This window comes from Prionailurus viverrinus, chromosome B1 (genome assembly GCF_022837055.1).
Source record: "Prionailurus viverrinus isolate Anna chromosome B1, UM_Priviv_1.0, whole genome shotgun sequence".
Lineage (NCBI taxonomy): Eukaryota > Metazoa > Chordata > Mammalia > Carnivora > Felidae > Prionailurus > Prionailurus viverrinus.
The window spans coordinates 133,383,853-133,398,475 of NC_062564.1; the positions used below are offsets into that span (position 1 = coordinate 133,383,853).

Consider the following 14,623-nt stretch of genomic DNA (forward strand, 5'->3'; position numbering starts at 1 on the left):
ATAAATTAATAATTATCACCCTTGAAACCTACCAATCAACAAAATTATTTGAATTTAGACTTTTTAACAGTCTTCTTTTTTCAGTAATTCCACTAGTTTTGAAAGATCATTGTTTAGGTCAAACGGTTGACTAAATTAAGTCTACAGATTTCGAAGTCTTTGTTGGAAGAAACAAAAGGAAAATACAAAAAATGATTTCGAGTGGTTCCAAGATGTTGTAATTATATTTATCACATAATTACTTTTCAAGTTTCGGGTGTGCTTTAGCATATTTGGGCCAGATAAAATAAAAACACCTTTGCTTTTTTCATGGGGTTGAAGGTCCAGTGGAGCACAGGACTTGTTTTGGGGATGAGCAGAAAGCATGCCCTTATTTCTGCAAGGTCAGAGAAGGTTTCAAAGGAGAAGTAGGATTCCAGTAGCCCTTCCTTGTTCTTTACAAAAGCACACTGTCTGAATTGTTGTCTTGGCAGTACTAAGAGTTAAAAAAAAAAAAAAAAAGAACAATAGCACAGTGAAGCAAGTTTTCAAAGAAATACTTGCAAAATCTTGTGGCTGCTGAGCCAAATAAACTATCCTTAATTTCCATGACATCATCAGTTATTTTCTCCAAAGCAGGTACAAGGTGATTCACTGAGGTGTGGGAATAAAATATTAAAACTTCTATCCAAGTGAAAAGAAAGTGCTAGAATTCTATTTGTATTTATTTTTAACCAAATCTTTCAAATTTTATGTTGTGTATGTTTGTACAAGTGTATACACACACACACACGCTACAAATATATGGAATACATTAGGGTGTGTTGTCAAAGTTCTCACGTATAGGTGTACATAATCAAAAAGGTTCATTGCCACTGACTAGTCTTTTGTTGATATTAAAGGTATTTGGTTAAAACCCAAACAAACCTGCCACTAACCAGCATACTATCACACTTTTACCATTATTCTCAACGACCTGAACTATAAATATACCCATATAAACTAAAAAAGCAGGGTTTGCAACCTTGGAGTCCCAAACAATAATTGTTTTCTAGAATAGTTTTTAATGTAGATGGGCTGCACTCTTCCATCATGTAGTACAGAAATATTTTGAAAAATTCTTCCAGTCTCATGGCCTTTCCTCCCTCCTTAAATAGCGAAATGTCTTTGTTACTCTGTTATTATTAATGTATTGAGACTCTGGGGATCAAGAGCTTACCTACAGGAATTGTGTGATGTGACACAAGCCATTGTGCATCAAGGTGGAATGGCTTCCACACAGTATTCTGGAGGAATTCTTATTTTAAGTAAAAACTCTTTATGAAGAGCACATGCATGTAGCTTGAGAGGCAACAGAAGAGTGGCTAAGAGGGTTATTGTGAGGATTAAACATACTTCTGTATATGAAAAGCACCAGGAACTGTGTCTGACACACATAACTTCTAAAGTGTTAGTGATGATGATTATTATTATTGCTCGTGTTAATATTTGTGCAGTATAAATCTATATAGTTCTTTTCAATGTCTTAAGCATTCTTTTATTCAAACATGAGGATTTTTTTCTATGTTTAAAACATATTAATAACATATTTCAGAAAATATTTTTCCCTATTTTGCCAACTAATTCTAGTGATGATCTGATAATGACTTGATGTAAATGCTTCACAAAGCCCAAACGAATTTTTGGTTGCTGGGGTCTGGGGGAGAATAGTGGCCAAGAAGTAGGGTAACAGAAAAGGGCACCCTGATAGGATAATGCATCACTTAACTGAGATTTCAGAGGGGCATCTCTATCATCAGACGGAGGATGATGGTGGAAAGGATGGACTTTTAGGCATGTAACAAACATGTCTTTATATGCTTCAATGTGTAACAGGACTCCGCAAAAGTTACGTGTTCTCATTGATGGGAGAAAAGTTTGCAAAAATGCATTTCTCTACGGAAGCCCCTGGAAGGAAGTGATTAAGCTGATGTGGAAGGGAAACCATATTGAACAAGTGTAAGAAGTTATAATAGAGTCAAGAGCACGCAGGGGATCTACAAGGTGTCATAGTCTCGACTCTATCCTAGCTGCCTTCTGGTTTCTTGCACCGGATACAGAAAATGTTGATGGTCCCTCACCTGTATTTTGTACACTGTGGACTATTTTCAGGAAATTTTAAACTACAAGGAAATTTTCTCTACCACCCCAAATATTTTCAAGATGCTTCTTCTTGCTCTAACTTTACATATGTGCAGAAAAATACAAATTAATTTTTGTTAGCAGTGAAGAAAAATATAATTAACAAAAAACAGAATAGACAAAACATTGTTTTCTGTGTCCCATGTCATATGGCATGCCAAAGCCAAATGTGAATTACTAAGTTATTCTTTTTTTATGTCTTGGAACTTGTGTGTATCAGCACATAGCGATCACTTTAATTTTTTTTTCAAGTTTATTTATTTATTTAAAGTCATCTCTTAAAGTGGGGCTTGAACTCACAACCCTGAGATGAAGAGTCGCATGCTCTTCCAAATGAGCCAGCCACATTATTCTGGTTATTTGTGTGGCTAATTGATAGCTTATTATAAATACCTCTCCACTTCTATATTCAGAAGGGTTACTCATACAAAATGAGAAAATAATTGGTAACACTGAAGTTGATATATAGGAAAGAGAACTTTTAGATTCTCCTTCAGGAATATCAGGATCCACAATAGATAGAGGAGATAGATCAAGGACTCTAATTAACATGTTTTTATAACAGAGTATGGATTTTTCTATTATTCTCAAACCTACCACAACAATCACAACATCCAGACAATTCCAGAAACTTCTGAAATAGTGTAGCTTGTGAATGCGTATTTCCAGTATCTCTTCCACCACATAGTAAAAGATAAAAAAACAAAAGATAATCTCACAGGCTGCCAGGAAGAAATCAAAAGTCGTGACATAGCGGATCAGCTTTACAGGCTGAAATTGCCAAGATGGAATCACACCGCCTGTTGCTGGAAATTCAACCAATAACCTGCATTACAATAAGAACAGTTAAAACAGTAACAACAACAACAACAACAACAACAGCACATGGATGCAGCCAGGAAAGGACATCCATCTACTCTGTCCCTGTACTAACAGGTCCTAAAATTGTAACCACAAGTCACCTCAAACTAGTGGCAGAATATTTTTGATCACAGCTAACAGCTGTGTTCTTGTACAATTCTGTGCCCCCAAAAGAACAAGGCTCCCCAAGTCCTCATAAAGAGATTATTCCTCCTCAGTTTCCCCTTTACTTTTCTGTTACTTATACTGCTCAAAATGCTCTATAGTTCTTTTTTTTTAATGTGGAAGTTAATCAACAAAGAAGCCTTTCTAGGACTCCTATTAAATACAAGTAATCCTAGTAGGCATGAAGAACATAAGAAATATAACTCATGCATTCGAACATGTATGGCCTGTTGAGAAATAGGATGTGTGTGTGTGTGTGTGTGTGTGTGTGTGTGTGTGTGTACACACACACACACACACATACATATATATATATATATATATATATATATATATATGTATACACAGACTGAGCTTCTCATTCATTCACTTGGTAACACCTAACTGGCATTGAGTAAGTTGTTCTGGGGACTATTCTTGCTTCCCTTCCCAGAGCCTTATAGTTAATAGGTGCTCAGTAATGTCTGATAGTCTAAAACAGTAACACAGATTTTTTTTTACATTCATACTGATGGCACCGAATCTTAGTGCTTTAGCATATTTGAAGTGAGGATGTTTCTTGCCAACTTCCCATTTTATAGGTGTCACACTGAGAGAGTTAAATGATTCACTTAATGGTGCAGTTCCCCTATCAAACTAGAAATAGAATATCTACCTCCTTAATGTTAAGATTCTGAAAAGACCTTTAGTTAACTACCAGGTGTAACCTTCTCTTCCGTTACAGGATGGGTAGCCACACCCAGAGCCTGAGTATCTAAGACTCAAGCATGAGCAATAATCAGGTCCAGGCAGAGACAATGGTAAATTAGAACTGGTCAAAGAAGTATGAAAATTTTTCCTTCCTCTTCACTGTCAATCACTGTTTTTTGTTTTTTTTTCTCATTTGATGTGTTGGAGACCAGGGGCAATAAACAAAAACCTGGGAGAGCAATACAGAAACAGCGAGCCTCGTGATAGCCTCAGTGTAAATGTGGAAGGCAGAAAGTAGCTTGTGTGTGTGAAGTAATCTCTTTTTGTCCTGTTCTGGCCCTGCATCTGTTAACTTCTCCAGAAACGTAGGCAGCAACATACAGAAAAGAAGTAATTGCCTTGACAATATTCACTCTTAAAGTATGGGAAGGAAGTGAAAGACATACTCAAGACCTTCTATAAATAGATATTTCCTTAAATGTCAATCAGAGTTGACTGCCTGAGTTGACTGTTTTTATCCTCTTTCTATTTGCCCTGAAATCATTAGGACAAGTTCAATAATAATTGCAATCATTATTCAATCATTTCTAGTAATAGCTGTTATTTGACTTAATGTGACATCATTTCCTGTGAAAGTTGTTAAATAAGTGGTCTGGGAAAATCCAACTGGCCTTGTAAAGCAGATTTGAGTTAAGCCTCAAAAATGATCACAAAATAAGGATGAGAATTCATGCTTCTTATTTGGTAGGTAGATATATGTGAAAGTAAGTCATGCCAGTGATGTCTGGGTGTTGCTGATACATTCACCAGGAGGATTAAAGTGGGTGCACTCTTGCCCTGTTCTGCTTTTTTCTTTTTTTATAGCACATATTACCTTCTAACCTACTATTTGTTTCTTTTGTTTATTGTTTCTTGTCTATTATCTATCTCCTCCTGGTTTAACACAAGCTCTGCTAGAGCAACTATCTTTATTTTGTTCACTGATGTGGCCCAAGTGCTGAGAACAGTACCTGACACATATTAAGTGTCCAATAAATGTTTGCTGAATAAGTGGATGAATGAACAATAGGCCCCAGACAAGCCAGTAGGTCTTTGTTAGTTTCCTCACTGCTAACCAATGTGATCGTGGTGGCAATGTCACAGGATCTGTAGAAGGAATTTTATGTGCCTTTGGTGAATCTCAGTGTTAACAGGTACCTGGGTATCCTACTGAACCTAGGCATACCCTCTGACTACTGTGCTTGTGTTCTGATAGCATGGGCATCATTTGAGAGGGGGAAGCTCAGGGAAACAAGTCACTGTTTGATGGCCAGAGGCCATGGTAACAGATCATATAGCATTGATCATTATAATGAGTAAAAAGAGATGTTAGCAAAACATAGTGCTTTTTTTCTGAGAAGGTTCCAGCTTTGGGATAAACCTGGACCAGTCTTAAGGTTCTTTCCAACTCATAATATTCTAGGATTCTAGTTCCCTTTCCCCAAATATATTTATCCCACTGAGCCTTTGGTTTTCACCCTTCCCTTGCTGTCAGCTCTGATCTTTGGCAGTCCTTTAGCCAGCCGGAGGCAATGGTCTCCTGGTCTATCTCAAGACTAGGATGTACATACAAAGACACTGAGGTGAGAGGGACCAGCGCCCTTGGTACACACCTGATCACACAGAACAGGTTAATGTTGGCGTTGTATACTGAAAAGTCAATAAAAGTTGCCCTGGTTCCTCGGTCCAGCCAGACATTGTTCTTGAGGCTAGCGACCTGAGCGGCTGTCTCCTCTCTTGTTCTTGACAAATCCAGGTAATAGCCAGCTCCACTATAGGTTGCAATCATTCCCCAGTGGCTACTCCCATTCAAGTCTTCTTCACTTGTGTATATCCAACTAATTAAAACATGAAATGAAAACAAAACAAACAGATAAAATCAGTGGAACACTTGTGGCATTTATAAAGATAGTTGGGGGGCACCTGGGTGGCTCAGTCAGTTAAGCATCCAACTTCAGCTCAGGTCACGATCTCACGGTCTGTGAGTTCGAGCCCCGCGTTGGGCTATGGGCTGATGGCTCAGAGCCTGGAGCCTGTTTCCGATTTTGTGTCTCCCTCTCTCTCTGCCCCTCCCCCGTTCATGCTCTGTCTCTCTCTGTCCCAAAAATAAATAAACGTTAAAAAAATTTTTTTTATAAAGATAGTTGGTTCCTGGTGAGATAGAGTATGTAATAAATAACTGTAAATCTTATCAAGCTGGGTAATGTGCTTGGAGTAGTGCTTCATAAATGTCTGTCTTTCTTTCTTTCTTTCTTTCTTTCTTTCTTTCTTTCTTTCTTTCTCTCTCTTTCTTTCTTTCTCTTTTTTAGAGAGAGCACAAGCAGGGGAGGAGCAGAGAGATAGAGAGAAGAGAGACACAGAGAGAGAGGATCCCAAGCAGGCTCTTCACTGTCAGTACAGAGCCCAATGTGAGGCTTGAACTCACAAACCAAGAGATCATGACTTTGAGCCGAAACCAAGAGTTGGACACTTAACTGACTGAGCCACCCAGGTGCCTCTAATTTTCTTTTTAAGTTTATTTATTTATTTTGAGAGAGAGATAGTATGTGAGCAGGACAGGGAGAGAGAGAGAATTCCAAGTAGGCCCTACACTGACAGCACAGAGCCAGATGTAGGGCTTGAGCTCACGAACTGTGAGATCATGACCTGATGATTCAATCCCTTTACACTAAATCTAGCCAAAACCTAGAACCAGAGGCTTAACCAACTTAGCCACCCAGGCACCCCCTTATTTAATTCTTATACACTTATTATCCCCCTTTTAGGTATGAGGGTCCTGAAGCTTAGTGAGGTCAATTAAATCTCGATGCTTTTGAAGGTATTGTCAGGAGCCTACACCAGGACTATCTCTAGAACCTGTGCTATTAGCCCTTAGTTTATGTAGCTGCCTTCCCTGGGTAACTATACTCAGGGGCTAGATGACTCTAGGCTCCCAGAGAAAACTGCAGCCAAGAGGTACAAGTTCATCAAGTACCACTGTTGGCAACTGAACTAAACAATACTCCACAGGGCATTTGGGTGTTTAATCCACAAGTATTGAGAGAGGCTCTCTTAGGAACCAGAGGCTTCTTTCGCATTAACAGGGATATAAAGATGGACCAAGTTCCTTTCCCTGTCACATTTATAGTAAGTAGGAAGATAAAAGCTGTAATTAAACAATTAAAATACAAGGTAGATGGATGATAAATCCAACAGAGAAGTATAGAGAAATTGCTCTGGCAGATCCTTGTCTGGGGTCCGGCGACAGCAAAGGTGCATAGAGAAAGCTTTGGGAAGAAGCTGCAGCAGACCTGGCTGTGAAAGATAAGTAGGATTCAGGCAGGCTTAAGTGGCTGAGAAGGGCATTTTCAAGCCTGAGCCAGGTGAGGCCGGAGAAGTACAAGGCATCCAGCTGGTAGTTGAGTTCAGCTCCCATATGATGAAGAAAGAAACGTTGAAAGGTAGACTGTGATCAGATTGTGAAGAGCAAGCACGAAGGAATCACTGAGGGAAGGTTTCTGAGAGGCACTGAACGGACTTCCTCTGGTGGCTGCAGGAAAGACTGGAGTGGTGAGGAATAGACAGCTCATGTGCAGAAAAGTTGCCATAGCAGGTCTGAGATGGCCCTTTATTAGGAAGGCCTGCTTGCAAGGTTGGGCCTTGGCTGTTCTGAACCTTGACTAATAAACAGCTCCCTATATTGACATAAAACTTTGATACATAAGAGTGGCTAACTGTGCCTAGCCTGTCTGTACAAACACAGTGGCTTATGCTCAACACCTTCTTTCCTCCTGGGAGTCTGGGATTTGGGTACATGCCAGACAGTGGCTGCCTATGTGATCAGGAGCCGATAAATACCTCAGGCAGTGAGTCTCTAATGAGCCTCTCTGACAGATATTGTTAGGACTCTTTACTGGAGGAATTTGGCATGTCCTATGTGACTCCACCAGGAGAGGACTTTTGGAAGCTTGCACTTTGTTTCCTCCAGACTTTGCCCCACATGCCTGTACCTTTTTCTGCTTTTGCTTTTATCCTTTCACTGCATTAAACCTTAGCCACAAACATGACTAGATGATAAATCCTGTGAATCCTTCCAACAAATCCCTGAACCAGGGTGTGGGCCTGGGGAACCTAACACAGCTCAGTTAGCAGTCTCTGCAATAGGCCAGACATGATGAGGCCTGAGCCAGATCAGTGATAGGAAGATAGGAAGACAGACAGGAAGGACAGAGATAGGACACTGCAGTGACCATCAGAAGAACTTGGCCTCTGATTTGGAAGTTGGGGCAAGGGAGAAGTGACATCTGAAAAATGATTGGAGACTCTTTGAATAATGCAAAGGAGAACAGACCCGATAAGAAAGTGAGGAATTCAGTTTGGTCAGACTGAATTATAGGAGCTGGTGGGACATTGGTGGGATATAGTGTTATTTTTTGTTTTCTGTCACTAGAACACAAGCTCTGTGAAGACAGGGGATTTGTTTCTGTTTTGTTTCTTGCTGTTTTGTTGCCCTAGCCAGCACCAAGGGCGTTTCTAGAAAAAAGAGACCTCACTGGGAAAATGCCTGGCACAAGTAAACGCTCGGTACATTTGATGAAGAAATGATAAATTATCAAATAGGGATGAGAGAGGAAGTCAACTGAGTGTCAAGGGAAAAAATGTACAGAAAGAAAAGATCTGAATATAGAATGAACGTAGGAATAAGACAGAAGTGGGAGGGGTTAAGAGGAGGATTACAGAATGAAGGGAACTCAAGCATCACTCTCAGAAGTCACAAGAACGAGCAATCAACACCGCCAAGTTCTGCAGAGATGCCAAATGCGATGTACATCAAGAATGGGTAAGTGGGTTGGCAAACTCAATAAATCCACTGGTGGCTTCCAAGAGAGATGTCCAAAGCACAGGTTTAAGCTTTAAGGGGTGAATCAATGGTAAGGAAATGGACGTGGCGAGTGAAGGCTATTCTTGCCAGAAGTTTGGAGTTCAAGGGAAGGAGGAATGGGAGTAATTTGAGAATAGGGCAGAATCAAGGGGTGGTTTAGACACATGGCAGTCCATCCATGGTAGATGGAAATCACCCACTCACCCATGCCTCCAGCAGACATTTACTGAGTAGCTTGAGACAGCAGGCAGTGCTCAAGGCTTTGAGAATACAGCAGTGAACAAAATACAGTCCCCACCCTCAAGAAGCAGGAGTGCTGATAAGGAGCTGATGGTGGCAAGGAGCCACCCTAACAGTGTAATTAATAGAGAAGAAGCAATGTGGTTTAGAAGAAACATGGGTTTTGGAGTCAAACTGGTTTAAGTGCTGTGACACTTTGGGTAAGTGAGCTTCAGTTTTTTCATCTACAGAACAGAGATGACACCTATTTTCAGAGTTGTTTTGTGAAAAGCAGATGAGATAATGCATGAAATCCCTTCTTAAGTAGCGTCTGGTAGTAGCTGTATCCATTTCTCTCACTGATGATATGAAATTGAGTAAAATATTAGACAAGGTACCATAGTTTAAGGGCAGGAACTAGAAAAAGGAGCAGTAGACAAAATCATTACCAAACCTGGAAGAAATGTCTTTGGGATGATTCAATCCCTTTATGCTAAATCTTCTGACGTTTACCTAGTTTGTTCCTTACGGACCCTGGGACTAAATAAAATATGCATCGGATGATAAACAAAGAATCTGATCATTGGAGAGCTGTTTGCCCCCACTGTATAATTGACAAATCTGGAGTGTGGGTGTCTCAGTTCCCAAGAAAGGGATCTAGGGGAACTGACAGAATTAGGTTAGAAAAGTTTAGAAGACACTTCTAACCATAATGACTCACTCAGGGGCAGTGACCCTAAGAGGGCCACCTTGGGACCGCTTGAGAGCTCTTCTTAAATCTTTATAGTAACTACCATAATTCTAAAAGTAATGACTATCCTCCCTTAATACACAAGATATTTTAAGTATGGTTACAAAAGAATACCAAAAATCCCTGCAAATACCCACAATGACAATACATACTCAACATCATAAACACATCTTTGAGAGGACAGGCTTTAAACCAGACAAAAAACTGCCTCCCAAGCTTATTAGACACTTTAAATAACTGTACTATGAACAAAGATATATTTGTAAATTCTAGTAAGATGAGAATTTCTCTACCAGAATAATTTCCAGTAATAACCTAGTGAATTATATCAATGGATCTAGAAAAACAGGAACGAGTCATCTTAAAAGAAACCACCAAAGGCCCAAATAGCCTCTTTCTTGTGGGCCATGTGTCAACAATTTAGCCTGTTGAAAAATTTGTGTGCAGAAATTGAAGGGGGTAAAAAGTAGAGAAAACCTGAGAAACCAAAAGTCAATTTGGCTATCGCCTCAACTGTAAGCACTGAAGGCTCACTTACAGCATCTTCTCCTTGGTTGGGGTTAGAGAACAAATGATGAATGAATGAATGAATGAATGAATGAATGTATGTCAGTGAGAGGCAAGGACGCATGGTGACGGGGCACAGACACTTACGCTGTTCCATTTCTTGGACCGAATGGAGCCCTGTCTTCACTACTGACAGAGTAGACATCATAGCACTCTTTAATCTCATCTCTCAAGTCCTGGGGGATAGAACAGGACCCGTTCCTGACTTTGAGCTGCCGTATACGTGGTACGCCTAATAGGAGGTTCTCATAGTAGATGAAGCTCCGGTTGTCGGCGTCAGTATTGTTGCTGGGTTGTGTCTTCCAGTAAAGCCCATCCAATAAGGCACCTTCTGTGAACTGAAAGTGAAGGAAACATTGAAAAAATTTTTTTTTAACGTTTATTTATTTTTGAGAGAGAGAGGGACAGAGACAGAGAATGTGGTGGTGGGGGGTGGTGGCACAGAGAGAGAGGGAGACACAGAACCCAAAGGAGGCTCCAGGCTCTGAGCTGTCAGCACAGAGCCCAGTGAGGGGCTTGAACTCACGGACCATGAGATCATGACCTGAGCCAAAGTTGGATGCTCAACGGACTGAGCCACCCAGGTGGCTTCACCCCGTGAAGGAAACATTTTTTGAAAAGTTTTTTGAAAAGCTCCAAGCTTAGCGGCTTGCATTGCACTTTCCTGGAATGTTTGCATGACCAACAGTTTGGCAACTCTGTGAACATGGTAGCATGACAAGAGTGGGTCTCTCTGTCAGAAAGATTAGGGTTGGATCTTGCTCCCCTGCTTACTAGCTGTGAGGCCTTGAGCAGGATCCAACTTTGAGCCAAGGTTCCTGCATCTATAATACTCATTAAAAAAATATATATCCATTTTTTTATATGGTTGCTACCCTTGGTGCCTAGGACTAAAGGTGGGGGGTGTGGTTTACATAAATCCACAACTGTGATCATTTTACTTTTCCCTTATTAAAATAACATCCCACACAACCATGGTTCCAAACTTGCTTGGAGAGGAAAAGACTACAGTTTTGATTACCAGTCTGCCATCTGGTGGATCTTTTAAGTGTCTGGACTATTTTGTCATATTGTGAACTCTAACTGCCCCTCCCCCTGCTTTACCATGGAATTGTGTATATGTGAGAAGTCTCTCATTAGTGTGCCTGTAGGGAAAAAGAAGCTGTTTCTCAGTGTCTTACCCTTATCAGACAATCAACAGAGATGGATTGCTTTGCTCTGTTGAGGTGGGGAGAGATTCATATTATACAAGAGTGGCTTTGGATGCAAGTATTTGGATGCCAAGATGTGTAATAGACTCTAATTCCTGATGCCTAATTAGGCATCAATATTAATGGGTCCACATGGTCCAGTTTCCTCTATCTTTACAACCACCAGCTCTGACCCCAGCATTTAATAAAAATTTTAGAAAGCATCTCTGCAGGAAGAAACAATTGTTTCCTTTCTAATTTCCCTTCCAATTTTCCTAGGTTCTGAGCACCATACCTCCCAGATCAGTTTAACATTTTTCCTATGGTATCACTCATAGCTTATCCTCTGCTACTATGTTGGATCTTGTGCAATTTGGGAAGGCTGGATTGAGTTTCACATTAGAGATCTCTGAAAGAAAGTGCCTGCCTTATATCAGGTGCTGTTCTAGAGTATATGCCATCATAAACAAGGAGACAAAAGACAAAACAAAAACAAACAAAAAAGCAAGACTAAATAACCAAATTTTTCCCTTATTAGGCTGTATATCTAGGAGATACTCAACAGATATTTATTGAATCAAGAATGGATGAATGAATTATAGACTAGGGTGAAGAAGTTCCTGTCAGGCTAGAAAAAAAGTCCATTTTTCATACTCCCTAGCCATGTGTAAGCATGCTGAGTCTTAGTCTCCTCATCTACCACCCGGGGCACAACATTAGCACTTACCTTGTGTGGTTACTATGGCACTAAAGAAGGTAAAGTATGAAACACTCAACATGCTGCAAGAAACATACAAGATTCTCAACTGGACCATAACTTCCAACAACTCACCATAACCTACATCTCACTCGGTGTTAGGCACACAGTGGATCCTATATATACTGGTGAATTAATTTATGAAGCCAAATGAATAATTTTCAATGATAAAGAGGTACTTTGAAAGTCATTTACAAAAACAAAACAAAACAAAACAAAAATAGAAAAGTCATTTGTAAATACCTTCCAGAAGTCTTCCATTGAAGAAAGAGTTTTAAAGTTTGTTTTCTCTGTTTTGGACACTGGGGTGTCCAAGAAGAGTTGTGACATTATCCGGGTGTAGTAGTACACACTGGAACTCATCATCCCATAGGTCACTGGAACACAGAAAGAGCCACATAAACCCTGTGAGGGAACCCACACACTTACCAGTACACTCCCACTGAATGGGTAGGTATCCACAAACAGTCTGCTCTGTCCCTTGCCTTCCTTCCCTTCACCATTCTTCTAGGATCTCTCCCTAGCTCTCAAGCCTATAAAAGAAATAAATTAACATTGGCTTATGTGAAACAAAACTGGCTTACTAAAGAGCATTAAGATCAAGTGCCTTTACTTGACATCTGGGACATGGCTATTCAACTTCATCTCCCCCTCCCCACCTAGATCAGCCCCTCAACACAGGGAGGCTGATCTGCATGGGTTCCTACTGAAGCCATGCTGAGTGTCTCGTCCTGAGGCTGTGCATATGCTGTTATTCTCTCTACAATAAAACGGGCAGGCGATTCTCTGTTCTACATCAATTCTCCACCCTTCTCTGCTCTGCATACTGTGGCTGACCTCTACAGATGGTACCACATAGGCTCCCTTGACCTTTGACATCCCATGCATTTGGCCCATAGGGGGCAGAACAGGAAATGGGGGGGGGGGCTGAGGAAAAATAGATTGGGTTTGTTTCCTCCACCCCTCCTCCATTCCCTCACCACCTGGATGCACTTTGGCAGGGGACCCTCTAACCTTGGCCATAGTTGCTGGGGGAATCTCTCCTCCCACAGCCTTACTGGGTTCATGCCATGCCACTCCCTCCCCTTGTCCCTTCAGGCCTGGAGGTGGTAACTGTTCTGAGGGCCTCACTCCCCTTGTTGGTTCCCATAACCCTGCCCCACCTTTGGACATAGGGCCTTCATTAAACGTTCTTTAATTACCACTTTGAGTTTTCCATCCCTTTCCTGGCAGGATGCTAGCACAGACACATCTTCCTCCCATCTACCTATCAAATCTTGTATGGAACCCTCTAAACTCAAGCTATACTCCTTCCATAAAGATTTTCTGATTATATCAGCTCATTCTTAATGGTCCTAGAGGGAGGTAGGAAGATAACTTACAGGTTATCCCTGTAATCCCTTCACTAAAAGGGGGATTAAGTGCTATTTAATAAAATCTCTTCCTCATATAGTTCGCTTCTCCACCTGAGCAGCATAGATAATTAAGATTATTTAAAAAGAGGAGCAGATAATAGTGATTCAAACATAAGTGTGTTTTAGAGTCCACCTCGAGCAGTCAGTGGATCAGTAAATACATACAATCATGCGGCATATCTATTTTATCTGGAGGGAAAGGAATGTTTTCCAGTCCCCTTAGTTTTAGGCTCCCTCACCTGTCCTCCTGCAACCCACAAATTAGGGTAAGAACATTCCTCTTCAAGTGCTCCATGACTTGCCACCTCTCAAAACTGTACTGGGCCACAGTTAAGGGTTTAGACTTTTAATCCATTCATATTTATGGGACAGAGTGCTTATGAAGATAAGCAAGGTGTGATCTCTGTCCTCAAGAAGAGAAGCTATTAAGTATCCCTGGGAAGAGCATTGTCCAGCCAGCTCCCATAGAGGGATGGACAGGGTACAATAAACTCTACAGAAGCTTTCTGTGGATCCAGAGACAGCTGAGGGAACAAAGCTGATATGATGCTAAAGAAAAGAAGTGAAGGATGCCCGAAGCTGAATAAAAAATTATTAAGTTGATTTTTTCAGTTAACTTGAAATTTGAATTTGCTTTGGATTGACTCATTAATATAGATCATTCTCAAATTTTTTACCTGTGGGTTTTATTGTTTAAAAAGATTTATGACAGATGATTTAAATATTTTGATGTATAAATATGCAATAGTTCTCTATGTATATAAATGTGAGTATTTTAGCCACTGATTAAACATTGTAGCTCTCTTACTTTCCTATATTTTTAATATCGATTGCTTTTGAAATTCTCAGGACCTGTATGAAATTTCACGCTTCACTAAAAGGGAAGTGATGCGTCCCCTTGACTATTTAGCACCATCTGTCAGACATCTAGAGAAACAATGCCATCTA

General features: G+C 40.4%; 1 protein-coding gene across 1 annotated transcript in view; it reads right to left on the reverse strand.

The window, feature by feature from the left end:
* The window catches only part of PKD2 (polycystin 2, transient receptor potential cation channel), a 51,285-nt gene that overhangs the window by 19,832 nt on the left and 16,830 nt on the right, over positions 1-14,623 (reverse strand). The window contains exons 3-6 of the mRNA XM_047854966.1: positions 12,504-12,637; positions 10,401-10,651; positions 5,529-5,753; positions 2,758-2,986 (exon numbers count right to left, since the gene is read on the reverse strand). Of these exons, the coding sequence (XP_047710922.1) occupies positions 2,758-2,986; positions 5,529-5,753; positions 10,401-10,651; positions 12,504-12,637 (839 nt within the window). The remainder of the gene's footprint in view (positions 1-2,757; positions 2,987-5,528; positions 5,754-10,400; positions 10,652-12,503; positions 12,638-14,623) is intronic.